Source organism: Archocentrus centrarchus, chromosome 9 (genome assembly GCF_007364275.1).
Source record: "Archocentrus centrarchus isolate MPI-CPG fArcCen1 chromosome 9, fArcCen1, whole genome shotgun sequence".
Taxonomy (NCBI): domain Eukaryota; kingdom Metazoa; phylum Chordata; class Actinopteri; order Cichliformes; family Cichlidae; genus Archocentrus; species Archocentrus centrarchus.
Window position 1 is genome coordinate 14,213,738 of NC_044354.1, and position 27,415 is coordinate 14,241,152.

Genomic DNA, 27,415 nt, shown 5'->3' on the forward strand with positions numbered 1-27,415 from the left:
TTGAGCATTTCTTTGCCATCATGTGCCTGTTCTCACCAACAGCAGTGTGGGTTCTCCTTTCATTTCTTCCCCAGGCCACACCTGGTTTTTTTTTCGTGCCCTGCTGTTTATTCAGGCATGCCAATGAGCTAGACTGTCAAGGACCTTTGTTTTCTTTGCTGCTGAAGTGAAGCGACTCTTCTTTTGGGCGGGGACTGATCTGTGCATTCCACACACAGCAACAACAACTTCAGAGCCAAAACTCAAAAAAAAAAAAAAAAAAAAAAGAAAACTCTTGTCACATGGGAGTGTAAAGTCCTCCGCCTCAGAAAGATGCTTTCCCTCTGTCAGGGAGGACATTTGTCTTGTGTATGGAGTAAACAGTAAAACAGCCTTTTGTGTAATGAGTGGCGTGGGAGAAATTAATCAATGCCTCATTTTGAAATGTCTTTCCATTCTTACTGCAGTTCACTGGTACTCACACAGTCCATCAAACACAGATTGGTCCAGCTACCTCAGGTTATCCAGTTTTAATATGGCTCGGGTTCAATACAATTTTCCTCTTTTAACTCATCCACAGTGCAGCAGTTCAGAGGTGTCACAAAAAGTAAATACAGACAGAATAAGCAGAAGTCCTAGGTGCCACTGTCTGTCATGCTTGAGCTATCTGGAGAGGCTGCCACTGGGCTTAATGACTGACTGGAGCTCTGGTTTGGAGAGCCGTCTTTAGGCCAATAAAGTCGACTCAGATTCTGATGCAGCTCGTCGAGTTCGGCTGGCAGGGGGATTCCCAGCTCCTGATTGAGGGAGAGAGCTGCAAACCAGTCCTCAAGCTTCTGGAAAGGTGGACTAAGAAAAAGGAGAAAAGGACACGGTCAACGAGGGCACAGAGAGGGGTTCGGAGGTTAAAAACCAGACGGACAAGGTTGAGAGAAAACATGAGGAAGCAATCTGGTAGCAGAGGCGTGTCCCTCTGAAAGCAGGTTGAGATGGCATCTGAAAGGGTTTTTGTTTCACTCCTTCTACAGAGAGTTTCATTTAATGGCTGGATGCCGTCTCGAGTGAAGGCAGATACAGCTCTCACATGGCCGTGTCGCTCGACTTTTTCAGGTTATTAAAAGAAGTTTACCCTACCAGTTAGCAAATCTGCAGAACATTAACTTTTCATAATAAGTTAACTGAAACCTGTAACCCATTAAAACAGTAGCAGCGGCTCACCGGTTGTCTGGTGTTAGGTCACAGCAGGCTACAGCCAGTGGAAAGAAAGCTGTTGGACAGTCTTCAGGGAGAAACTTCTCCACAAACTTGCCAACATTTAGGCCAAAGTCCAAAGTCCTGGGGAGGCACTCGGGGTCTGCATAGACTTGTCCAATGATCTGAATCACAGTGAGGGGGATAAATAATCGTCAATCCATTAAACAGATAAATACTCCGGTGTTAAATTTGAAACTTTTTATTGCATTTCAGGTCATCTGGCCCCAAAATTTGCTTGCTATTCCATTATTTTATCAGGCTACTGAATTCATGATCAGCATGATAATGCAGCCAGGAGGAGAAAATGTTTTGAAAATTATTATTGTTTCCCAAAAACTGACTAAAAACTAAGTAAAAATCAGCATCTTACCTCACAGAGAACAATTCCAAAGGAGAAAATGTCCACTTTCTCATCGTAACGTTTACCTGAAATAACAGATAAATACATTTACTTACAAAATAGGTGCACATCAAGCTGCTGTTACTTTTTTCCTTTTTATTTTGAAGTGAAGCTCACCATTTAGCATCTCTGGAGCCATCCAGTAAGGGTTTCCCACAACCGTGTACCGCTTCTTTCGATCAATCCGTCTAAACCGCTTCTTAGTAGTAGGTTTTTCAGGTGGAGGTTTCACTTTCTCTTCTACTACAAGTCGGGACAGTCCAAAATCAGCAACGACTACGGTGTTGTCCTGTTGAAAGATTACATGTGAGGTTTTACTTTTCTAGTTAAAAAAAAAAGGAAAAAAAAAGTCTTGCAAATAGTCTTAGTTACAAGTCAGTTTTTGCTCATTCTTGAAATAAAACCCCCTTTTTCTTTTTTTTTTTTTTTTTTTTTTTAGCCTGTCAAACCCCCTTTTTCTAACTGTTCACATTTTATCATGTTCATCTGCTTCTGATATGAAATACCACATACCAGTTTAACCAGACAGTTGTGAGAATTTAGGTCTCTGTGGATGATGTTCATTGAGTGAAGATAAGCCTAAAACAAAAAGGAGAAATTCAGGTTAAAATAGAAAAAAAGTAAAAAAAAAGAAAAATCACATAGGTAAATTTATTAATCTGCCCAAATCTTCTAAATTAAGGTCTCAAAGCTCAAAAAGCTGATTAAAAGGGTTGCATTGATTGTGATCTACAGCACATTATCTTATTTGAATGATAAATATTTTATTAAAACAGTGGCTTCATAGTGTAGCGGTACACCAATTCACCTAAAAGCGAAAGACCACTGGTTTGATACCGCGAGGAGACACATACCCCGTTGGGGTTGCTTCAGGAAGCCCACCCAGTGTAAAAATCTGCCAAATCAAATATGTGGAGCTGTGGCGACCCCTTGTGAAGAACGGAGCATTCGAAAGTAGCTTTCAATAAACATTTTGTCACGTGTTTCTTTGAATTCATTAGATTTATCTCAGGTTCATTTGTGGCCCTTTATCCCCACAGAACGTGTGACAGACGTGCACGCTTGTCACATGCAATCAGGTGAAAGTAGCGGCTAGTTATTTCTTTGTAAGAGGCCAACTTACCATGCCAGAAGCGATACCCTTTGCAAAGCTCACCCTCTGATCCCATGGAAATGGGTCCTGTTAGTCAGAAGAAAAAAAAACAAAACAAAAAACAATGACATAAACAGAAGCCCTCTCAGAGGCCATAACAGCGTTAAATATAATGATTTTGCACCAAGTAGAAGACAGAAATGTTAAACAAAATGAGACCTTCATGAAATAAACAAAATCTAAAACGGTCCTCCCCCACATGCTCTAAGTATCATTAGGGACAAAACACTCTCCCTCTCCTCAATGGGGCGTGTGCTGAATAGTCAGTGGCGGTGGGGGGGGGGGAGGGTGCGCAACTCTTTAAGTTTCACCTAGGAACACTTTCTATAACTTTTCTCACTCCACGTGCCAGTCAGTTGACACACACCCAGCCAATTATAGTGTCCAGAGTCCTGTATCAGTGCAGAGTTTACTCCAGGTCACCCCCTCCTACACAACTCCTGAGCTGAAAAACGCTCTCTCTCTGGCCACTGAAGAGTTTTTGTGCTCCACTGTGGATGACGAGTGGAAGAGATTTTACAGCTATTTTAACTCACCATGTCTCTGATGAAATCCTTCAGTGTGCCTCCCTCAATAAACTCAGTTATCAAATTGAGCCTCTTGTCTTTGTACAGGACGCCGATAAACTTCAAAACATTGGGATGGTCAAGGCTTCGCATTACTTTGACCTGAAAATCAGACGTGAAAGAAAAAAAAGGTTCAGATTATTATAAGCAGATGATCCCAAATTGATTTATACTAGGCTTCCACAAGACTCTGGCAACAACAACAAATAAAAAAGATTTAGCTCCATACAGAGACGGTGGACTCTCTGTAAGGCCCCTGCTGCAGATTACCAACCTCTTTAAGGAAGGTTTTCTGGGTCTCCTCATCGCAGCGGATCAGCTCCTTCATCACCATCACTTCTCCTGTGGCTTTATGAGTCACCTGCAACAGAAGAAACATATGAATTACATGAAGCCTAAAAAAACATACTGAACAGCAGTAGTAAACAGCATGCTGTAAAAGCTGGTGGAAGCTGGAGACTGACCTTGATGGCCTGTCCAAAAAACCCTTTCCCTAAGATCTCGCCGTGTATGAGGTCACATGGCCGAAAAATGCGATGAGAGCAGCTAGTGGAGGATCTCAAGGACTCAGAGCGCCCGATGTCTCGTGTAATAAAGGGTGGGTCCTTAGGAGAATATGGTCCTGGTGACTTGCATATACTGTTACTGCGCCTGAAACACACACAATGTGGCTCATCACAAACAATGCATCCACCTCTCTTTTACATTATAGACCCTAAAATAAGCGAGCTGTATGCTTTTTGGCTGCTTGCAGATACCTCAAAGATCTTCTTCTCAGCGTGCCATCGTCAGCCACATCTGTTCTCTCCAGGACTGTGTCAGATGGTGAAGACATGCGCATGCGGGAGGTGGCTGGGACCCCAAGTCGGTTCCCTGGTGATTCTAGCCTTAGCTGGTCCAAACGCTGCCTGACTGGGTCATACTCTATTAGAAGCTGCAGCGTGTGACTGGTACGGTGGATAAGATCATCCACCTGAGGAAAAATTAGAACTAGATTTATGGGATTTTCCATGATCACACCTTTTCTAACAATGAATCCAACAAATACTTATTGTAAGCTATCTTTGCTATCCATCTAAGGGTGACTTGATTGAAGCAAATGCAATAGAGGAAAAAAAAAAAAAAAAAAAGATAATTTGTAAAACATTGTAAACAACATAAATAAAAACATAAATTATAGCTGCATGGATGCCTGATTCAACTCCAAGTCTTCAAGTTGGGCGTTTGTTTATCCAAATGACAACGTGTGGTAAAATATGAGATGCAGTCATAGTCTTGTTACTGGCTCAGCCCTTTCCTTTAAGAACCCTGTGGGTGACGCAAGTCCAGTGCTGTAGGAAGTAAGTAACCTTTGTGTGTAAGCAGTAACACTCCCAGCACACAATTGCAACTACTGTGACGTGCATGCTGACAGGAGTGATTAAGTTTCTGGGTTTGGAGTGCCTAGATATGCTTAAGTTTAAAAGTAAAGAAAAAAAGAAGAAAAAAAAAAGTTGCTGTTACAGCAGTGTCTCTCCATGCACCCTGTATCACTGCAAAGTTTGACTATTAAAAGATTTCCAGCTAATAAGTCAGGTACAAGTAAAGTACTCTAAAGAACCTTAAAACTACACTCCTCTCCTAAAGTATTGGAGCAGTGAGGCCAATCCCTTTATTTTTGCTGTAGATTGAAAACATTTTGGTTTGACATAAAAAAAGAAAAATCAATATGAGAGATGATCAACATCTCAGCTTTTATTTCCAAGTATTTACATCTAGATCCAATGCACAATTCAGAAGATAGCACCTTTTGTCTGAACCCACCCATTTTGCATGTGAGCAAGAGTGTTGGAACACGTGCTTGATGGGTGTGTTTGTTGCCCAGGTGTGTCCTGTTACATTGATTATTCAAATAAATAGTCCTTAATGTCTAGGCTCAGTTTCAGGGTTTTGCCTGCAGTGCAGACTGTGGATTTGCAGTTAGAGGAGTAACCAACACAAAAACCAGAGAGCTGTCTATGGGTGAGAATCAAGCAATTGTGAAGCTGAGAGAAGATGGGAAATCAATCAGAGCCATTGCACAAACATTATCCATAGCCAGTAAACTGTTTGGGATGTCCTGAAGAAGAAAGTTGCCGCTGGTGTTCTAAGTAACAGATGTTGAACAGGTAGACCAAAGAAATCAACAGCAGTTGATGACAGAAACATTTTAAGTGCCATAAAGAAAGACCCTAAAACAACTGTTAGTAACATCAGCAACAACCTCCAGAGGGCAGAGGTGAAGGTATCACAATCTTCACCACTAATTAGAAAGAACAGGAAGGCCAGACTGGAATTTGCCAAGAAGTTCAGAGACAAGCCTCAGGAGTTCTGGGATAAAGTATTATGGACTGATGAGAGATGAACCTTTGCCAATGTGATGGAAAGGCTAAAGTTTGGAGAAAGAAAGGATCTGCTCATGATCCCAAACATACAAGCTCATCTATGAAACGCTCAAAGGTAATGTCATGGCTTGAGCTTGCATGGCTTCTTCTGGGACGGGCACATTAAGCTTCATTGATAAAGTCATGTATGATGGCAGCAGTGCAATGAGCTCAGAAGTCTACAGAAACATTTTGTCTGTCAATTTAAAGAAAGATAAAAAAAAAAACTGAATGGGAGAGCCTTCATCATGCAGCAAGATAATGACCAAAAACACACTGCCAAAACTACAAAGGAGTTCATCAGGGGCAGGAAGCGGAAGATTTTAGACTAAGTGTGGAGACTGACTAGGCCAAACTCTATATAGCATTTTACCTGCTAAAGCGGAGACTGAAGGGATTAACCCCCCCCCCCCCCCCCCCCCCCCCCCCCCCCCCCCCCCCCAAAAACAAACAACTGAACGAGGCTGCGATGAGAGCCTGGAAAAGCATCAAAAAAGAAGAATGCAAAAGTTTAGTGATGTCAGTAGGTCACAGGTTTGATGCAGTTATAGCAAGCAAAGGATTTGCATCTAAATATTAAGTCTTATTCACTTTAACCTATTTTAAGTTTATCTGTTCCCATACTTTTACTCATAAGAAAAATGTGTGGGTTTAGGCAAAGGGTGCATTCTTCTGATCTGTGTATCAGATCCAGTTTAAATACCTTGAAATAAAAGCTGAGTTGTTGAACTTTTGTCTCATATTGATTTTTTTTTTTTATGTCAAACCCAAATGTTTTCAGTCTACAGCAAAAATAAAGGGACATCGCTGGCCTCGCTGATCAAATACTTTTGGAGGGGAGTGTAAATCCAACTCTGTGGGTTAGTGTATTCATTCAACAACATTAAACTACTCAAAATGGTAACTTGCTAAAAGATGAGATCAAAATGATGTCTGTCATTTCATGTTGGGCAGTGCCATAAATTTTCTTTTATTGTATATTTGTTTTCATTTATGCATTTTTTAAAATTATTTTAAAAACTAAAAGCACAAAATGGACTGTATCTGATTTATCTGGTGAAATTCCACTTTGATGTTTGACAAGAACAAATCTTTGAGAAAAATGAAAATATCGAAAAGGAGCCAACCACTCAAAAACAAGACAATGAGGATTGTGTTTGAATTTCATGGTGCAGCCCTGAGATCATGGGAATTAGCCTGTAAGTGCATTCATTCCACATACCTTTCTGTCCCAGCTTAAGTATGTATAAATCAATGAGGAATGGGAAGAATGTCAAAAATCAAATGTGCAGCGATTGTCAAACAGCATTGCTATGCTAAAGTGCACTCAAGGAATCACATTAATGAGGAAATTAATTAGACTCGGTTGAATGATTTCACTTATCGCTCCGTAAGTATCAGAGGTAATATGCAAGCCCACCTCCTGCTCCATCAGAGTCGCTACAGGAAGGCCATTGATCTCCAGAATCCGGTCTCCAACATGGATGGCATTTCGAACCTCTGGACTAATAAGCATCCCTCTGACCCTGAAAAACAGTAGCAGCATGAATAAATGAGGGATGGCACTCTAAAATAAATGTACTGATTTAAAAAACAAAAAAAAAAACAAAAAAAAAACCCCATCAGGACTCAAAACTAAAACACACTTGTATACAATATTAATCTGTCAATAACTACTTTTTCTTTCAGTGGCTTATTTACACACACCTGTAATTAGTCACCCTATAATCAGTGTTACGTAACGTGTTACTCATGCTGTTCCCATGGACCAGCAAAGACAGGCACGGAGTCAGACACCACAAGGTCCCACTTACTCTTTGACCTGAACACTAGCTGAGCCGTTGACATCCCTCAGCACTGACACAGAGAGGCCTCTCTTCCCATTGGCTGCAGAAGGCATCGAGATAAGAGTCACTGTGTGGGGCAGGGAGTCTAGGACAGAGTCGTGCGAGCGTTTTTCCAACATGGGTGTGAGAACCTCCTGCTTGTAGCACTGGCCACTGTTCACAACAGGAGAAGACAGATGCGCATTTTATTAAATTCTGGTTCAGAGGACACAGTAACAGAAAGTCACCGAACCATGAGCAATCACACTTGAGCGTAAACATTTAATTTTTGATGACATGCTTGGCACTGGGCAGTACAATTAAATGCAAGAAAATATAGAGAAAGATGGGACAAGAACTCAGCTTAAAGACTCTGCCATTATTGGGTTATTCCATATAAAAAAAAAAGACCCTCAACAAATCTGGTTTAGACCTACACCAAGCATCTTAATCTGAAGTCTCTAAAAACATTTTTTAACCTGTAATAGAAAAAGTGCACCAATTTACCATCTATGCCATAGAGTAACACAAACAAGCATAAGGACTCTTGGTGTTTTATCTGTTTTGTCACAATTCACTGGAGAAAAAGTTCAAAAAGTTCATTCTTAAGGGACATATCACCATGTGGGACAGACGGCTGGTCAAAGGAAGTTACAGCATAAAATCCCAAACCATAGTTGTAAGGGCTCAAAAAAAAAAAAAAAAAAGGAATTCTAATGTGAACTAAAAATGTGCCCAGCTTCACTAAATATTCTAATTTATTTTATTCTTTTCTGCGATAACAGCCGGTCATTGAGATGGCATTAGTGGGAGGCACTGACTGATATTCATGGAATGTCCCACTGGTTGTTTGAGTGGTCTATTAACGAGTTTACAACCTTTACCTACAGACTATAAAACCAGCCTTCATACCGATACTTGCATGTTAAGACCCTATAACTGATACAGAAACTTCTCCAAGCAGTTCTCAACATTTCAAACATCTTTAAAGAAACCCTGTGCAGGTGACTTACCAGTAGAGTTTCGACCTCTCGACTAAAGCGTAGGTATCCCTGTCTTCAATGACCACCTTGCAGCTCAAGCACACAAAACACTCAGGATGGTACTTATGTTCTCCAGCCACCTGGAACCAGAAACAAACGGGCTCATTCAGAAGTAACACGTCGAGGCTGCCGTCTTGTTCAGTTGTGCTTTGCTTGTAAGAGGTGAGCTGCTCTGCATGTTGTTTTCTGCCCTCCTCCCACTGTGTGGGGTGACATAGTCGTAACACCTGCTTCACTCTCAGCCTGTCTGGAATCTGTTATGACATCACCCTATGCAGATCTGACACACTCTTCTTGCTGGCTTTCTTCCTCTCAATGACCTGAAACTATCAGCTGCTTTAGCTCTCACTGACACTGCCTACCTATCACTCATCAATTTCCCTTTCTGAAATGCATGCACGTCTCTCATGCAAGATGAGATAATGTGTCTACCCTCCAGGAAGCGAGTAATTTTAACTTAATTAAAAGCAAAAACGGGCAATAGGCAAACTTCTGGTTTTAACTGATGATGAAATAAATGCCAATTGCACAGTAGTGTCAGGGTTTAAATTGGCTGCCTAGAAATCTCACTTGCATTGGGCAGTTTTGTCTACGGTCAGGTACAAAAATCGCCTGTGAAAACGAAGGCTGATTGTGAAAGCAAAACAGGAAGAGGATGGCCCTTTTGTTCTCCCGTTAGCTAAAATAGTGGACAAAAGAAAAAAGGAGGAGGAGGCAAAGATGACAAAGGAAAGTTAATGGAGACACTGCTGAAAGTAAAGATTTTATCTTGCAGCCTCAAAGTTGTGCACCTTCATCTCCTTTTTGAGGTCAGACTGTGTGCTGTGTTATTTGTTGACTTCTGATTGGACAATATTGTTGCTTCAGCATTCTCCTGACAGCCCTTGACATATTTTTTTATGTTTTCATGTGGAGACATTTTTCAAAACAGCACTTGTATGGATGGGATTAAAAAAACAAAACAACAACAACAACAACGAAAAAAACAAAAACAAAACAAAAAACAAACAAAAGCCAAAAAATCCCCGTTTAAAAAAAAACCCAAAAAAACCCTTTATATATGTGGACATCGTCGGTGGTGGTGGTGTTTCTATTGCTACTTTAAAATATTATGCTAAGTTTTTTGGTGTCTTGAATGCAAGAAACCACTAAATGCCTCTATAATAACTTCAAAAAAATGTCTTTAATGTAAGGTTATGTCTTTCGGTGACGTTCTTGCAGCTGTTTTATCACCATTTAAATTTTAATGTTTTCAAGCTGTGAGCAGCTTTTTTTTGGGGGGGGGGGGGGGGGGGGGGGGGGGGCATCCGGCTTAAAATCTTTGCCAAATCAAACATCATCAAATGTGATTTCCATACTGGACCAGACGGGGCTCAGGTTAGCCATGGGTGTAGCGAAGGAGGACTTACAAAGCTGACAGAGTGACACAGTGTGACAGAGGAGGATGCTAGAGAAAGGGTGAGATGAAGGAAGATGATATGCTGTGGTGATCCCTAAATGGGAGCAGCTAAAAGAAGGAAGAAGAGCTCTGTTTTCTCACTGCATTGTCATTGAAAAACTAAAAGGTTTGATTTCTGTCTGTCTCTGATGCAAACAGAAGCCACTAAATCATGGATTAGCCATCTTGGTTATCTGCAATAAGCTCACAGGGAGTTGTTCTTTATTTTCCCAGCATTTGCCAGAACTCTGAGTCAGTAACTTTGTGCTGTGAAAGGATTCCCTGCTGCTGCAGGGAGATTTAAGTGATGTCAGACAAATCATTGTGACATCTCAGGAGTCTGTCAGTAACTCCCTGCCTTTAAGCCAAGAACAGAAAAACCACCAGTGACTAACAGCAGCTACAACCTGCCTGAGGCTCAGACAGCAGCACAGAGCTGTAAAAACTTGGCAAAGCCAGATCAAAGTGAAGGACAATTAAGGGCAACCCTGCTGTGGGCAGAAAATATGAAACTGGAAAACAAATAGGGGAATGCATAAACTGATCATAAACACAGTGCTCTGAAATACAAAAGCATCGGCAATGAATCTACGAACTAGCAGTTAGCTGAACCAGGACAGAAACAATAGCGTTCTGGACTTGAATACCTAACAAGCAGCAGCTCTGCATGACCCTCCTCCGCTGATGGACCACAATGATTTTCTTTCTGGCTGAGAGGCTCCAGTGCCAGTTCAGCCCTGCCAAAAACACTTGGCTTCACTGGCTGATGAAGCAGGATGCCAGCACCAAATAGAGGAGTCCATTATGTGTGTTGCTTGGTGGCAAAAAGAAAAACTTGAGTCTGGCTCCATGTTAGACAAGTGACCCCATTTGTGGCCACCTGAGTTTTACATTTCGATTTGTAGATATTAAAATCGATGTTGGCTGTCATTTGGATTAAATTTAATGTATGCCAGTTTTTCCAGTTTGATCAATGTTGCTTTTTTTTATTTTTTATTTTTTTTAAATTTATTTATATTTTTAGTTTTTGGAAAACTGTCACTTATTCTTTATACTTGATCCTTGTGAATCCATCAGTATGGATCACAATATGAGTGGTAGAATGTGGGCAGTATCAATGGAGCAACCCCACCACAGAGAACTGTGGAGAACTTCTGTACTGAGAGGGAACATAATGGGGCCTCAAGGGGGGAAAGTAATTCACAAGTAAAGTCTAGACCGCATTCTGCTAAGTCCAGCAGCAGCCCATGTGAAGTATCACTCATCTGTAAATGTAATAACTGCCACAAAAACAGCCCCCTGCCTTTTAATGCGAGTTAATCTTGAGCAGTAAGGAGAAACAGGAACAGAGAGTACTGACATGGTCTGTGGGCTTTCTGGCATTATTTAAGTAGGCAGGGAATGGGTTGGCAGTTGGTGTTATAAGATCATGGCAAGACAGACGCTGAAAGCCAGGCAATCACATGTAGCAGCCGTGGTCAAACAGTCTCGACCCAGCGCTGAGTCTCAAAAAAAAAAAAAAACAGAAAGAAAGAAAACAGAAGAGCAAACAGAAAAACGGTCTGGTGGTTTGTAATGCTCATTCTACACCAGAGTACAGATAACTCTGGTATTTTCAGGTCTTTAACACGAGAGGGCTGAATGCCAAGCCAGACCAGACCAGGTCAGCATGTCATACAAGCTTTTAAAGAGAAGTCCAGCACATGTTTGTGCAGCATTTCTGTAAAGTTGCTGGATTTGCAAGAGATGAGTCAAATCAAATATATCCTTTCAGTTTGAGCACGAGTAAATTTGTAAAAACATGTAACTTGATCGCACCTTTAATTGCATCCTGACCGCCTGAGATGCCCATCTCTTTCACACACACCACACCCTGAGCTTGTATGTAGTCTCCCAGCCAAAAGCAACGAACAATGTTATCTAAATGTTTTTACAGGCTATAGAGTGCTTTGAGACATAAAATTAGTAGAGTCGGGACTGATTAGGTGTTGGCTCAGATTCCAATGTCTTTGAGCGACAGTTTAAAAAAAACTCCATACAATGGGGTAAAAGACTCAATGCAGCAGACTTACCATCGCAGGTCCAGTCATGAGGAGAGAGCAACCATGACAGAGCTCTCCAAAGTTTTCCCAGTAGTGTTTGCGACAGTACAGCTTGCCGTCCTTCTCATAGTACCAGTTAGTAAGGTGATCACAGCACACAGAGCATCTAGGAGGACAGGAAAAAACAAAACAAAACTCAGCATTACAGAGGCAAAAAACAGATTTCAAAAATGTAAAGCAAGAATGTAAAACAAGTCTCAAAAGCCTGTTATTTCACTACATGGATGTCCAAATAAATGAGAGACAGGACGGGAAAAGCCGGCCAAAGATGCAGACTAAGGATCCCAGCTGTGCACAAAAACAGCCAAACAATGACATAATCAAGAATCAGACTTACCAATATTTCTTATGCTTGTTATTTTAACTTTAGTGTCTAATATCTGTCAAAAAAAACTGTTGGAAAATTTTAGTTTAATGAACAGTTTCTGAAGGGCAAACTATCAAAAACAACAACCCCCCGCCCCCCAAAAAACCCACTATTTTGCCCCAAATCCTCACCCAGCACACCTCTCAGCTATGACCTGATAGTTCAGAGGTTGGTGCAGCCACACATACCTAGGGGTGCAATGTGGCCAGTCAGTCAGTGAAATTTGCCCCGTTAGTGACGCTGGCAACTTTTTCATCTTTAGTCTGTGGTGATAACGCTGTGTGGATTGTGATCGAGCGACAGCTTCTTGTAAAACTATTGGAGTTTTTAATCACTAGTTTATTTGCAAACCACAATAATTCAAAGAACACACAGGGTTTGACGTCTTCAAGTTAAAAATTCATAGAAAATACACAACGAAAGATAAATGAAATCTATTTTTGCTTGTTAATCTAGAAGTTTTGAAATTCCAGGAAATGCAAATAATGAAAATTTTGGACTTTTGCCTGGTTTTTGCATGCTGTGTCACATATGCTGGAAACCTGTGAAATAGCCACTAACTCTCCTGCACTTGGCTGACACTCTTCTATCTGCCTTGTAATCAACTGGCAACCTCCCCAGCTGAAAAATTCAGCCAGTGTGGAAGTAGCAAAAACTGCAGTTCCTCAAGCAGCCACTTGAGGTTGGCTCCAAACAGCGCGCACACACACACACACACACACACACACACACACACAAAATGGTTTTGGTCTCTATGGATGTGAATTTCTTAACTCGTTCACTGGGAGAATTCAGTTAGGGGTGTGGCTATGCTGATAAGCATCATCTGCTACTTCCAGTTGTTGGACCTGACCTTCACTTGTGTGTGTGGTAGTGAAGCATCTTAAATGGATTACCTGCCTAATAATTTGGCTTGCTGTGGGGTTACGCCATCCCAGACGTTTGTGTTTCTATTTTGGAGAACAAAATTATAGTATTAATCCACTGCTTAGAACTAATTAGATGATAGGTGTGTCTGTGCTGCACCCATACAATTTATGAATGCAGCTTGTTAACCGAGTCTGCAGATTCACACTCCACCCTTTCATCTAGATAAAAAGGTAACTTCTGGCTTCAAAAACTCAGCTACAGCCAAAACTCTAATGTTGAAGCTTCAAAATGTGGAGCCAAAAACCAAACAGTGAAACCACAGTTGCTGCATCCATGTTTTATCTTGAAGTCAGGGACATTTGGGTTCAAATATTTCTTAACAAACTTGGTAAGCTATCTGTAAATTTATCACATCCTTGTTTCTCATATCACATTTCTTCCACACCATAGGCTGTGTTTAATGATAAAAGAACATTCCTACAGAAACCAGCAGTCAAACTTACAAAATTAGCTGGGGGCATATTCCAGACATTAACATGACAAACTATCTTTTACAAGGTGTACAGCACTACGAACACCTTGTAGCGGAAATGTGCCAGGGTTTGCATGTGTGCTGTTATTTGTGTAGTGTTAGAGGGGCATGGGGTCACAAAAATAACTAACTAAATAAATAAAAATGTTCCATTTTTGAAGAAGCAGATGGTGGATTTGGGGAAAATTCATTTACTTGAAGACTGCACAATGCCACTATGGCTGCTAAATCTTCATTCAGTGCCTAATGGGATTTATGATCACTATAACCTATAGCCAGGTCCAAGAAAGAGTTTAAAGTTTTTGACTACAGTTCATTTCCTTATGTAGGCCGGTTAATTACGAACAAGTCACACTGTTAGCCCCGTTAGCTCAGAAGGTATCTACCATCCTGGGTTGAGGAGCTCTGAGTCTCTCATTGTACTTCTATTCTTTAAATAGTCTAATTAATCTCCCTATTAAGAAGCAACACTACTTATAACTAGGTTCAACTCCTGATCCTGTTATACTACCCTAGCTGCTAATCTAAACAGCTTCCTGAGAAGATATTTGGCAGATCTAAGAGGATATTTAAGACTTTGGGACAAAATGTTCAGAGCGAAGAATGCTGAAGTTGCCAGCAGAGTGGGAAGCACCTGCAGGCTATGAGTGCTCCTTGAACAAGCTGCACTGGTTATGCAAAATGATGGCAGCAGATTTAACTGCCAGGGCACAATCCAGGATGAGCCACTTTATGAGCGATTAGGTTACTGAAGTGTCTGCAGCCAGTTTTGCCCGACTCTGCAAATCATTCCTCAAGCTTTTTTTTTTTTTTTTTTTCCCCTTCTACCTCGGAATCCTGATGTCTCTATGATGACACAGACAAATGTGTCACAGTGAAAGTCAGATGTCACCCCGTTCATCTATTTGCATTTGAACAGGGCTGAGAAGCTGTTCACGGCACTGATTTCTCTTGAACTTAAACACATAAGGAACATAGCAGGTGTGACTACGACTGACTATGACATTAAACATTGAACCATTTTCACCATGATTATTGTGGCTCTGCTCATTATTTTGCCCTTCAGGTGAAAAGCATCAGCATCATTATTTTAAATGCTGGTTGGATGCATTTTCATTTCATTTCGGTGCTGGCTGCAGTCTTCAGCTGAGATTCGTGTATCACGTTCTCTCCACTGTAGGTATAGTTCATCCAGGATTATTGACTTTGGCACAGACTCCAGATATTTCAGAGTTTTCTGGCATTACTTAAGAAGGAGCTGTCCTTTGGAGGAAAGACCACATGTTTGTCTGTGCTGCAGAAAGAAAAGTGGAGAATGGGAGAACTGCTGGCTCTAAGGCAGAGAAGACGTGACATGAAACAGATCCATATTTATGTCCTTGTGACCAAAAAAAAAAGTCACAAAACAAACCTTTTTCCTCCGACATGAAAGCAACATTTAAAAAAATAAATACAGCTTGATGCATCACAATGTGGTGTGATGAGGGGGTAACAGAGCAAAATAATTATGCTGAGATCAAGACCGCATGAGTAATGCTTGCTATGCAGCTGTGGTCACAGCAGCACTAAAGGCCAAACATCTGATTTGTCTGGTTATGATGCAATATTACACAAATTTTCATAAAATAATTAAACACTCAATCAAAAGATGTACCATTAATGGCATGCATATCAGCCAAGTAACAATACATTGCAGTACCCAAATGACAATACTAAATGATAAATGGCAGTATTTATAAATGTATCATTAGGAGTGGGACAAAATATAGATGCGGCAATATACTGTATTGTTCCTGCTGCAATACAATTATCACGCCAGCTATCAATGTTTTTACTTTACAAGAGTCACTACATCATTACAATTGGTGGAGGTTATGAAAAGAAAAGTAAACTGAAATGAGCTAAACTGCAAAGAACATTTACGGATCATCGCCTTTTTCTTAGGTGTATATTTTTTCTAAGATATTGCCATGTATTGCTGTATCATGACACCACTGTTATTGGCATGTTGCTGGTGCCAGATGGGTTGGTTTGAATATTTCAGAAATATTTTCAGTTGCAGTTTCTGAATATTTTCAGAAACTACTGATCTTCTGGTAGTTTAACCACACAACCATCTCTAGAAAACGGTCCAAAAAAATAGAAAATATCCAGTGAGTGGAAGCTCTCTGGGTGAAAATGCCTTAGTCAGAGGAGAATGGCTGGATGGCTTTGAGCTGACAGGAAGGCAACAGCAACTCAAATAACCAATTAAACACTGAATGCACAACATGCTGAATGTTGAAGCAGATGGGCTCCAACACTGGGTGCCACTCCTGTCAGCAAAGAAAGGGAAACTAAGCCTACAAATCACACAGGCTCACTGAAACATGACAACAGAAAATTGGAAAAATATTGCCTGGTCTGATGAGTCTTGATTTCTGCTGCAACATTCAGATGGTAGGACCAGAAATTGGCATAAACAACATGAAAGCATGAATCCAGCCTGTCTTTTATAAATGATGTTTCTGCTGATGTAATGGTGTGGAGGCTATTTTTTTGCACAGTTTGGGCGCTTTAGTACCAACTGAGCATTGTTTAAATGTCACAGCCTTCCCTTACTGATCATGTCCATCCCTTTATGACCACAGTGTACCCATCTTTTGATGGCTGCTTCCAGCAGGATAACACGCCATGTCACAAAGCTCAAATAATCTCTAAATGTTTGCTTGAACATGGCAATGTGTTCACTGTACTCAAATGGTCTCCACAGTCACCAGATCTCAATCTGATAGAGCACCTTTGGGATGTGGTGGAACGGGAGATTCACATCATGGATGTGCAGCCAACAAATCTGCAGCAGCTGTGTGATGCTATCATGCCAATATGGATCAAAATCTCAGAGGAATGTTTCCATTACCTTGTTGAATCTATGCCACAAAAACTTCCACTTACACAAAGACATTAGCAAATATCTGTCAGGCTGTAGCATACAGAAGAGTAATGTCAGCACAGTATCAACAATGCCTAAAGGTACCAACATATTCATAATCCCATTAGCTAGATACATACAAATAAAAAAGAAAAAAAAACTGGTGCATTATTTCAACAGATATTGAATGTACAACATCCTGTATATGTCTAGGTGGGGCAGAACAAACGAAAAAAAAAAAAAAAAAAAAGTTCTGAACAAAAAGCATTCCTAGAAAAAAGAAGAAAAAAAAACACCTTATAAACTATAATTACTGTACATTATGTTCTTTTTATTATCTACTTTACGTGTTGTAAGTGTGGTTATGAAAACACCAAACTTCCTTGTATAGTGCTGAATGGGTGTGTAACAGGTGGTTATTCGGCGAAGAATACAGTTGTCCTGGCAGCACAAACACTATAAAAGTAAACACTACCCATTTCCTTAAATATGCATTCCTGTTGGAGTCCTTTGTTAGAGTATGGATACAGTAATGATATAAAGATGATCCTTTGCATGCGGCCTTGAAGACCTGTGTTTTTTTTTTTTTGTTTTGTTTTGCTTTTTGTGTGTGTACAACAGATTTAGCACCAACAAGTTAGCCACAGATCTTTTAAGTCTTCAAAGTTGTGAAATGGGCCTCCATGGATCAGACTTAGGTTCCCTGCACATGCCCCACAAAAGTTCAACTGGAATCAGATCTGGAGGATTTGGAGGCCAAGTCAAGAATGTCAACTTTTTATTATGCTAATAGAAGACACTGCCATCAGGAAAAATACTTGCAATGAAGGGCTAAGTAACATCCACAAGAAGGTCCTAAGGTTTTCAAAAAGAACATTTCCCAGAGCATCTCACAGCCTCCACTGGGTGGCCTTCTTCCAACAGCGCATCCTGATGTTATCGCTTCCCAGGTAGGCTAAATGAGGCATAAACATCCAAACATCCCCATCTTCTAAATAAAAACATGATTTGTCACCTCCTTCCAGTGCTCTGTGGTCCAGTTTTGGTGCTCATGTGCTCACTGTGGGCTGTTTTGGTGGTGGACAGAGGTTAGCATGGATGTGTATTTGACACACAGTATGTTCAGCCTTCAGCCTTCTATCTTAGGCACTACGGACATGACACTCCATTCCTATTTGGTGCAATTTCCCAGAGATTTGTCTTAATCCAATCCACTTTTCAAACACCTAAAAATTTCACTTTATAATAGGCATGATAGAAGCACCAAATCTGCCCATTAAAAAGCAGCAAATGTGACAGCATTTTTTTTTTTTGCCTTGAAATTCAAGCAATTAATTGAACTGAACACTGTTTAATGTCTGCACTGCAAATGAAGCACTAAAAGAAAAATAGTAGTGTTAAAATTTAGCTGTAGACTCTATTTCTGTTTTTCCTCACGCAAATCTCTCATGCATGGGAAAGTCTATTTTTACTAAAGATAACTGCAATTAAGATCTGCGGTTATATGGGTGGAAAGTGATGAACAAGATAGGAAATATCAAGTTTTCTCTAGAAAACAACAAAGACTTCTGTAGTTTTCGAGACATAGAACTCACATCTCTGATTCGCCGTCTAGGAATGCAGAACACTACAAGGCTGAACGTGCCATTACCTATAGGCCTGAATAACACTGCCAGGTTTTAATGGAACAAGAGTGACGCCGTCTCACAAGAATGTTACACAAGGTGGAGGTATACAGGGGGCAAAGGGACAGCATGTTGACAATAGAGAATAGGAACACCACAGGGTATCACATTAGCAAGGACATTTTTTTTTTATTTTTGTTTGTTTAACGAGTTTTGTCTTGCTAAGAATGTGAGCGGTGATGGCATCAGCTAACAATGGTGCTTAGAAAAACAAACACCCAAGCAAAATATCTCATATATGCAAAAAATTTTCAAAGAAAGGAACTTTTCAGACAAAGAGATAAAACAGAATTCCAAAAATGTGAAAAGGCATAAAAGCACAAAGGGAGGGAGAACATCAAGGGTGAGTAATACAGCTGTGTCGGGATCCTTGTCGCTGAGATAATACAATAAGCTGCATGTGATAATGAGAAGTCGGTGTTTGAAAAGAGTGAAATCCCAGGTTATGTAAGGATACTGCCAGATAGCGGCTAAAGACATCTTTTCTTTTTTTTTTTTTTCTCCCCAGTTGTTAGAATCAGTCAACATAGGAAATATTAAATGTGTTCTATTTTTAGTGCCTGAGCCAGTCCCAAAAACCAAAGGACGTTTTTGGATGTACTTGTTTCTGTTTTGTGTGTCTTCTGAGAGAGAGAGAAAAAAAAAATCCTCCAATGAGCAACATTTTACAGATTCAGGAAGCCAGTTTTTGCTGGTCTGTTTTATGACGTTAGTTAAATAAAACCCAGTAAATGCAACTGTGATCCTACAGTAAAGTATCATGTCACATTCCTGTTAAATAATCTGAGACATTTCATTTCACCTGGGGAAAAACGTGAATCACCACAGTAAAAAAAACCCTGTGAGTCTTATATAATGTTGACATGTACAGTATGTTGGCAACTAGTTAACTGTCACACACAGAAATACGTCCCACTACAGGTCAGTGATCCGTGCGAACCAGAGAGCTCACATCATCTCCAAAGTGGCAATCATTAAGCTTTCGAGCAGAAGGGGCAAAGTCCTCCCGGGGAGGAGATCTGTCAGCGGGGACCGCGGCAGGCATGACATCCTACATAGTGCATTTTGTGCAGAGAGGCGCAAAAACAATGGGAAATTGTTGAAAGAGACACGAGTCTGTGTTTAGGCTACAGAACAGAAACTTCTAGGATTATCCATTTGTAAGTACATCCAAACAAAGTAAACAACAAACAGAAAACCTAATCCCCCCCTCCTTATACACAAAGTCTTCAGTCATCCGAGTATGAGTGACAAAACTGTGCTCATTACAGTAATGAGAGTACTTACAGGCGTGATTAAAATCATAATCTGCAGCCACTTACTTAAAGCAGGCGTTGTGCCAGGTGTCCTGGAGGACTTTCATTTGAAATGAGTCTTGAATTTTTCCTCTGCAGCCCGCACAGTAACATTTATCTGCAGAAAAAGAAAGGAGCAGTGCCTTAAAATAGGTGTAGCACCGAAACCTCATCTGAAATCCGTAATACTGGTTTAACTGGGATCTGGGAGCGAGTAAATAGGTAGACGCGCCGCTGCGAACACGCTCCAAAAAGTCCGGTTTTAAAAAGGTAAAACATTGTATGAAGGCAGTGCTTTAGGCAGAGAAACAATGCTCTTTAAAACTGCAACAATGTGGCATCACTTCAGTATAAAGTTACAATCTGAAATGCCGCTTACCTTCTGGCTCCTCCATCTACTCCGCGAGAGTGTCGTCGATATTCAAGTCCTGTTTTTACAAACTTCTCATACTGAAGAGAAGAGCCGTGAGGAGCCGCTTCACACTTTCATTCCTCTTCGCCGTCCGTCCAAAATTCCCACCTCTAAATGCAGCGGGAAGAAAATACAAATGCCTTTTAATCCTTCACGCGGGGAGAGCGAGAGAGAAAAAGTGAGCTAAGACCTCCTGGACTGTCGCCGCTGGCAGGATGACTGACGTAATGCAGTACTCAAATTCCTGTACGGAGAGCGGAAAGGCTCAACCTCCGCACCTGGAAGAAGGAGAAAACTGAGATTTGGTCCCAAACGGAAATGGAACAACAGTGGCGCCATCTGATGCCAACATGACCGCACTACACGCGGATTCACCTTACATTTGATTTACTAGTACACACCCACATTGTTTGGTCTGTTCGTGCTGTTGTCAAACTGATGTACTTTATTACTTTTGGAAAAGTAGAAATACATCAAAAATAGGGGTGGCAGATGTTACTATGTTAAAAATGGGTCATTGTAACCCGTTGCTTGGTGGTTGCTAGACATGCATAATTCAACTTTTGCGGATATAAATTAAATGTTGTTGATGTGACAAAAACAATGTGATGCTTTCATAAGCATCGTGAGTATATGATGCATAATTAAACTTTGGTGGAAACAAATTACATTGCCTATTGTTTTGTGAAATAAAAATAAAATACTATGGTTTTGTTGCATAAGCGTCAAAAATTGTCCTTTTGCTTGGTAGTTGCTAGATAATACAATGATTTCAGAACATATGATATTGATAAGAACCTTCAGGGGCCTAAGATATACTTGTGTGGCAACCTTGGTTTCTCAGATTCTGATGGTTTGCAGGGAGACACACACACAGAGAGAGAGAGAGAGAGACAGAGAGAGACAGACAGTCAGACAGCTGTTTAGTGATTTATTTAATTTTATTTATTCAATCTTTATTTAGGCTGGAAAAATGAGGCTCTTGAGATTAAAAATTCCCTTTTAGTGTCCTGGCCAAGAAAGACATCAGTTCAGTCAATGAAGTTGCATAAAGTAGTAGCGCATACACACATCCCAATCCATATATTATAATAAAATATAATTTCCTTGAAGTCCTACAATTATATGAGAGTACTAAGCTTTCCATTTCAAAATTTGATTTGATTCTTTTGAAATATTGTATTATCAAAGACTGTCATAATATCAGTTTTGAATTACAGTGTGTTTTACAATTAAAACAAACAATTGTGTTATGGAACAAATAAGTACAATTATGTTATGCATGCATCTTACAGTCAAGTTCAAATGTATGAACAATTTGGGATTTAAAGCGCTTTTAAACTGCTTTACAGAAGTTGGTTGTCTATATCTTAAACTCACTTATATTACTGGGGTGGGCAAAATGATGAATTAACTGCAGCATATGAAATGAGTGGGCATTACCTCTTCAAAACCATTTCAAGGAAGGCTGAAAAGCATTAATTTTTCATTTACTGAAGGGAAATTACACTTCATCAGAAGTTTTAGTCTTTAGTTAGGATAAATTGGTTGTGTGTTTTTTTGTTTTCCTTTTTCTCTTCATGCAGAATAATTTCCTTAGTTCTTTTGATTTACACCTGCAAATTCAGAAGAGTGTGCATTCAAGCCTTTCCTCTGAAGCAATCTGCCAAGAAAAGGTAATCGTAAAAGGTTTTTTCCAATGATGTGATTCATCATTCAGTTATCTCGTCTTCTTTGAACTGACACAGAGAAAAACACATTAGATACTGCCTGATAAAATGTCTCCAAAATTGATCAGCCAGTACTTGAGTATGCCTCCAGCGGCAATGGCTCAGGAGCTCTGACTCTGCACATACAACCTGCAGCAGAGAGGAGTCCGGCCGCCCCATGAGGAGCAAGTTGGGAGTTATGGATCAGCATCTGCCGCATCAATTGACACATAACCCAGTGATTTAGCATTTAAAATCCCTTCAGCTTCTATCAGTACTGTCTTCAGCACCTCATGCCACCATGCAGTCTGTGTCTGGATGGTGGCATACAAAGTACCTGTCACACATCTCACTTCTTTCTCCCAGACATACCTGAATACTTTGAGGTTAAACTAAACTTTAAAGTTTAAATGTCTGAAGGGTGGGGGGTCTGGCATCCTCATCTTCACTGCTGCTGGTCCCCAGATGCATAGTTTCTACTGGAGTGATGAGGTGGGGATAATATGACCCACTTAACAACAAAGGGTGCACTCTGTTACGTGACAGAATAGGGAGACCTCTCAAGTGCTTATACCTCCTCTGAAATGCTTTCTTTGGGTATGTGTGTTCATGCTGTGAATGCCCTCTGTATCTTAAAGGACCACTCTCAGCTGGGGAAATGGAGAAAGACACTGCAGTGCCATGCTAAAACTCTGAGGTCTTGCCAGACAGTTCTGAGGACCGTATCTTCAGAATCACCAGTTCAGTCTCTGCTGCAGCAAGGAGAAGAGTGGTACACTGAGACCCATCATCCAGGATTGAATATGTCTAACCTTGTTTAAAGGTGAGAAATGCATAGGTGTAGGAACCGGGGGGGATGGAGGGGACGTGTCCCCCCTAATATTGGAGACAGGCGCATTTGTCCCAACCAAAAATTACACAGCAGAGGAGAAAAAATACTTTTATGCTTTTATTTGAAGGAACCCACACAGACACAGGGAAAACATGCAAACTCCACACAGAGAGCCAAAGTAGAATTTAACCCAGACCTAGATGTCAATCTAGCTGTGAGGCAGTAGTGTTAACCACCATGCTGCTTGCTGCACAACATCTATTACACAATTTTAAAATTGTACATTAAAAAAAAAAAAAAAAAAAAAAAAAATCAAACTTTTCATTAAATTCATGTTGGCAGACTGAGCCCTCTTTTTCCCATCCTTTATTTTTCCAAAGTTTTCTTAAGATAACTCAACATATAATTATATGAAAACCAACAAGTAAAAATAAAATTTATAATAAATAAATAGAACAAAATAAACATTTGATATAAATTTAGGAGGCGTATACTTTGACATATAAACAAACTCAAATTTCAATAAAATTTGTACAGAGAGTCACACAAATCCTGGATAATTTACCACAATGGTTTTTTTTTCCTCATTTAGCCTAGATCTTTTTAAATTTTACAAGCTGCAATCTACCTGAAAAAGCATTCTTTAAAATTCTGAATAAACATTTAGATTCTGAGTCCATGTCCCACTGAGTACAAAAATCCAAATAAAAACTCATCCCACTTAAAAGGTAGATTTTTAAAACTTGGATCTTCAATTAAAATCATTCTGCTATAAAAATGTCACTGACAATGAACTGTTTTCTTTCAGTTGTATTTATTCAGGAAAAAATGTAACAATTTCTTTGCCGTCCCTTTTCTGGTGTTTTTTTTGTTTTACTTGCTCTTCTGGAGTTTGATGACAGAAATAAAAAAGAAAGAGCTCATTAGCATGGTACCACTACTAGGTCATAGAATATATTAAAATCTGAAGTCATTCTTCAATAATATTTTATACGTGAGGTAACTTATATTATGACCATTGACTATTCTCAATATTACCAACTACATTGTTTGTTTTTTATGTTAGCACTGACCACAGACAAACAATACAAAACTAGTGTTAGCTCACTAGCTTCGTAGCTAACAGTGCAAAGAAACAGCTCAGTGCAATCTAAAAAAAAAGAAATCAAAAGTTAAGAATTTTCCTGCCATTAGTACTTCTGTCTGTTGTCAACTCATTTTTGAAATCCTCAAGCTTTAGATGTCTTGTAAACAGCCCCAGCTTACCATGAAACATTTTCTCTAGCATCTCCTCTGCTCCTTTGCTTGACATTGGGCACCAACATTACAAAAAAGAAGCAGCCTGATTGGCTCTCTTGTGAACATTTCAAGTGCCTATCGGTTCACAGATAGAACCTTATAGTACCAAGTTGAAGCTTGATTTTGCAGATAGAACCTTATTATTTTGTGAATAAAACGCCCAATATATATATATATATATATATATATATATATATATATATATATATATATATATATATATATATATATATATATATATATATATATATATATATATGAAAAAAATCTCTTACATATTGTTCATAAGTGGTCAGCAAATAAGTATATGACAATAACTCAATTTCGTCAAAAATATCAGAACCTTATAATTCTAAGGGGAGGATTTATCTATGTATTGGTAACATTATCTGTGCATTGGTAACATTTATCTGTGCACTGGTAACATTTATCTGTGCATTAGTAACATTTATCTGTGCATTGGTAACATTTATCTGTGCATTGGTAATATTTATTTGTGCACTGGTAACAATTATCTGTGCACTGGTAATATTTATTTGTGCACTGGTAACATTTATCTGTGCACTGGTAACATTTATCTGTTCATTGTAACATTTGTGCATTGGTAAGTATGCACTGGTTACATTTATCTTGTGCACTGGTAACATTTATCTGTGCATTGGTAACATTTTATTTGTTCACTGGTAACTTTTATGTGTGCACTGGTAACATTTATCTGTTCATTGGTAACATTTGTGCATTGGTAAGTATGCACTGGTAACATTTATTTGTGCATTGGTAACATTATGTGTGCATTGGTAACATTTATGTGCATGGTAACATTATCTGGCACTGGTAACATTTATTGTGCATTGGTAACATTATGTGTGCATTGGTAACATTTATCTGTGCACTGGTAACATTTATCTGTGCACTGGTAACATTTATCTGTGCATTGGTAACATTTATCTGTGCATTGGTAACATTTATCTGTGCATGGTAACATTTATCTGTGCACTGGTAACATTTATCTGTGCATTGGTAACATTTATTGTGCATTGGTAACATTTATCTGTGCACTGGTAACATTTATCTGTGCATGCACTGGTAACATTTATCTGTGCATTGGTAACATTTCTGTGTGCATTGGTAACATTTATCTGTGCACTGGTAACATTTATCTGTGCACTGGTAACATTTATCTGTGCATTGGTAACATTTATGTGTGCATTGGTAACATTTATCTGTGCACTGGTAACATTTATCTGTGCACTGGTAACATTTATCTGTGCATTGGTAACATTTATGTGTGCACTGGTAACATTTATCGTGCACTGGTAAACATTTATCTGTGCACTGGTAACATTTATTTGTGCATTGGTAACATTTATGTGTTGCATTGGTAACATTTATCTGTGCACTGGTAACATTTATTGTGCACTGGTAACATTTATCTGTGCATTGGTAACATTTATCTGTGCACTGGTAACATTTATCTGTGCACTGGTAACATTTATCTGTGGCATGGTACATTTATGTGTGCACTGGTAACATTTATCTGTGCACTGGTAACATTTATCTGTGCATTGGTAACAGTTATCTATGCACTGGTAACATTTATCTGTGATCAGCCAGTTTGCCCACGTCCTATGATTAATAAAACATATCCATATGTAAATTATACATGCAGCATATAAGTGTCACAAACACTATTTTTCCAAGAAACATTTGAAAAATAAGAAAGTAAAAGATCAAATAGCATGCTTTTTTTTATGCTTTTCTCAGAGTATTTAATGGATCTGTGAGGTTTCCAATATGTGTCCCCCCCAATAGGAAACTCATTCCTACGCCCCTGGAGAAATGTGTCTCAGAAGTGTTTGAATTGCAATGCGTATGATATGAGTCGCAAGCCTAAACTTAAATTTGCAATGTGTACAGTGACTTGTGTGTAACTTTTGAGGACTCACAAATGTGTGCTCCTATCCACTGCAATACATAGCAATATGACAACATGTAAAACTATTTTACAAACGCGTACATCCAAACCTGAACAAACATTGATCCTTTACGGACTTTTTTAAAAAGAGTTCAGCACAAATCTCTCTCTCTCACACAACTCTATAAGTCTCTCATGAAGCATTTTCTTTTGTCGTCCTTTACTTATGGTTGCCTACCTGGTAAATATGTCCTAAAACCAGGGATCTTGAGAAATACTTCAAACTCACATCAGGTCAGTAAAGCGGAGCGCTAGAAGGAAAAATCTAAATTTGCCTTCAAAATAAAAGAGCTGTTCTTTTCTTTCTAGTTTTACCAGCCACAGAATGTGTTTAGGGCCCGAGCCTATTTAATTTCTTCTGCATGTTTATTTGTGGGATGTTTTGAATTGCATTCACATATCTATGCATACAGAAATCAATCATAAGCCGTACTTACTCACAAAATAAATAAATAAATGCAAAACAATTTCGTGTCCGTTAAAAAAAACCCGCTCGAGTATGGACTTTTATTTTGGAAAGACAAGACCAGACCGGGCCAGTCCACTCTCCTCACCCACTCTTGGTTGACAGGAGTCAGGGAAGGGATGGAAAAAAGAGTCTGCGTTACAATAGACGGAGAAGTCGATGGGGTTTACCAGCACGTTGTCAAAAAGTGATCCTCTGCCAAAAAGTGACATATATATATATATATATATATATATATATATATATATATATAGAGAGAGAGAGAGAGAGAGAGAGAGAGAGAGAGTTGTATATAGTTATATATAGTTTGTTTTATTTTGTTTTGTTTTTGGCAAATACCGGAAATCACTTTTTGACATGACACCGGCAAGACGTGCTGGTAAACCCCATGGAGTCCGCTCCTCTAGTGTAGCTGTGTTTGGCCTAAAATTTTTGAAACATATGGCAAACATATCCCTCATGAAAGATGTCAAGTCATTTTGAACGAGAAACAACACTGCTGTCACAAGCTAGAAGCTACAATTACTTTTGGCTGAGACTCTTGCACCCTTTATTTATCAGGGTAAAAACTGCCATGTGTTTTTGTTTTTTTCATAGAGATCTGGCCAAGAGGGCAGCAGAAATTGCAACAAATAAAACATCGCAGTTTTTTAAAGATATTTTTAAGTGGCCAAAAAGTACTGCATTGATTATAATGTCGACACAGAAACACAGGGTACTTATATGAGCCCTTCATAAATCTTGTTGCCTATCGTCTATTTACCAATCTAAGCAAAGACATGACACTTAAAAACAAAAACAAAACAAAACAAAACACAGAAACATCGGAAATCACTTTTTGGCAGACGATCACTTTTTGGCACCACACCTGTTCACTGTTTAGTGAGGGTGCGCTTTCA

The 27,415-nt window shown here is 39.4% G+C and overlaps 1 protein-coding gene across 2 annotated transcripts; it reads right to left on the bottom strand.

The window, feature by feature from the left end:
* Positions 1–6: 6 nt before the first annotated feature.
* limk2 (LIM domain kinase 2) lies at positions 7–20,434 on the bottom strand. 2 transcript variants are annotated; one of them, XM_030737197.1, is made up of 16 exons: positions 20,203–20,434; positions 19,851–19,941; positions 12,134–12,269; positions 8,594–8,703; positions 7,569–7,754; positions 7,175–7,280; positions 4,111–4,325; positions 3,817–4,003; positions 3,627–3,713; positions 3,323–3,454; positions 2,757–2,813; positions 2,147–2,212; positions 1,751–1,922; positions 1,604–1,659; positions 1,198–1,355; positions 7–828 (listed from the first exon to the last, which is right to left on the bottom strand). In XM_030737197.1, exons 1-16 carry the CDS (start codon positions 20,216–20,218, stop codon positions 615–617), a joined length of 1,989 nt encoding a protein of 662 aa, XP_030593057.1. In that variant the 5' UTR covers positions 20,219–20,434; the 3' UTR covers positions 7–614. The 2 variants fall into 2 exon arrangements, with proteins under 2 accessions (XP_030593057.1, XP_030593056.1); XM_030737196.1 differs by lacking the exon at positions 20,203–20,434 and having other exon boundaries at positions 19,851–19,996.
* Positions 20,435–27,415: the final 6,981 nt, after the last annotated feature.

What these genes read in the sequence shown, in the direction of transcription:
- limk2 (XM_030737196.1), bottom strand. Translation starts at nt 19,996, where the DNA reads ATGAGGTTTCGGTGCTACACCTATTTTAAGGCACTGCTCCTTTCTTTT. An exon ending in GAGAGGTCGAAACTCTACTG is followed by an intron (nt 7,755 to 8,593) that starts GTAAGTCACCTG and finishes TGTTGTGAACAG; the next exon opens with TGGCCAGTGCTACAAGCAGG. An exon ending in CGACTCTGATGGAGCAGGAG is followed by an intron (nt 4,326 to 7,174) that starts GTGGGCTTGCAT and finishes ATTTTTCCTCAG; the next exon opens with GTGGATGATCTTATCCACCG.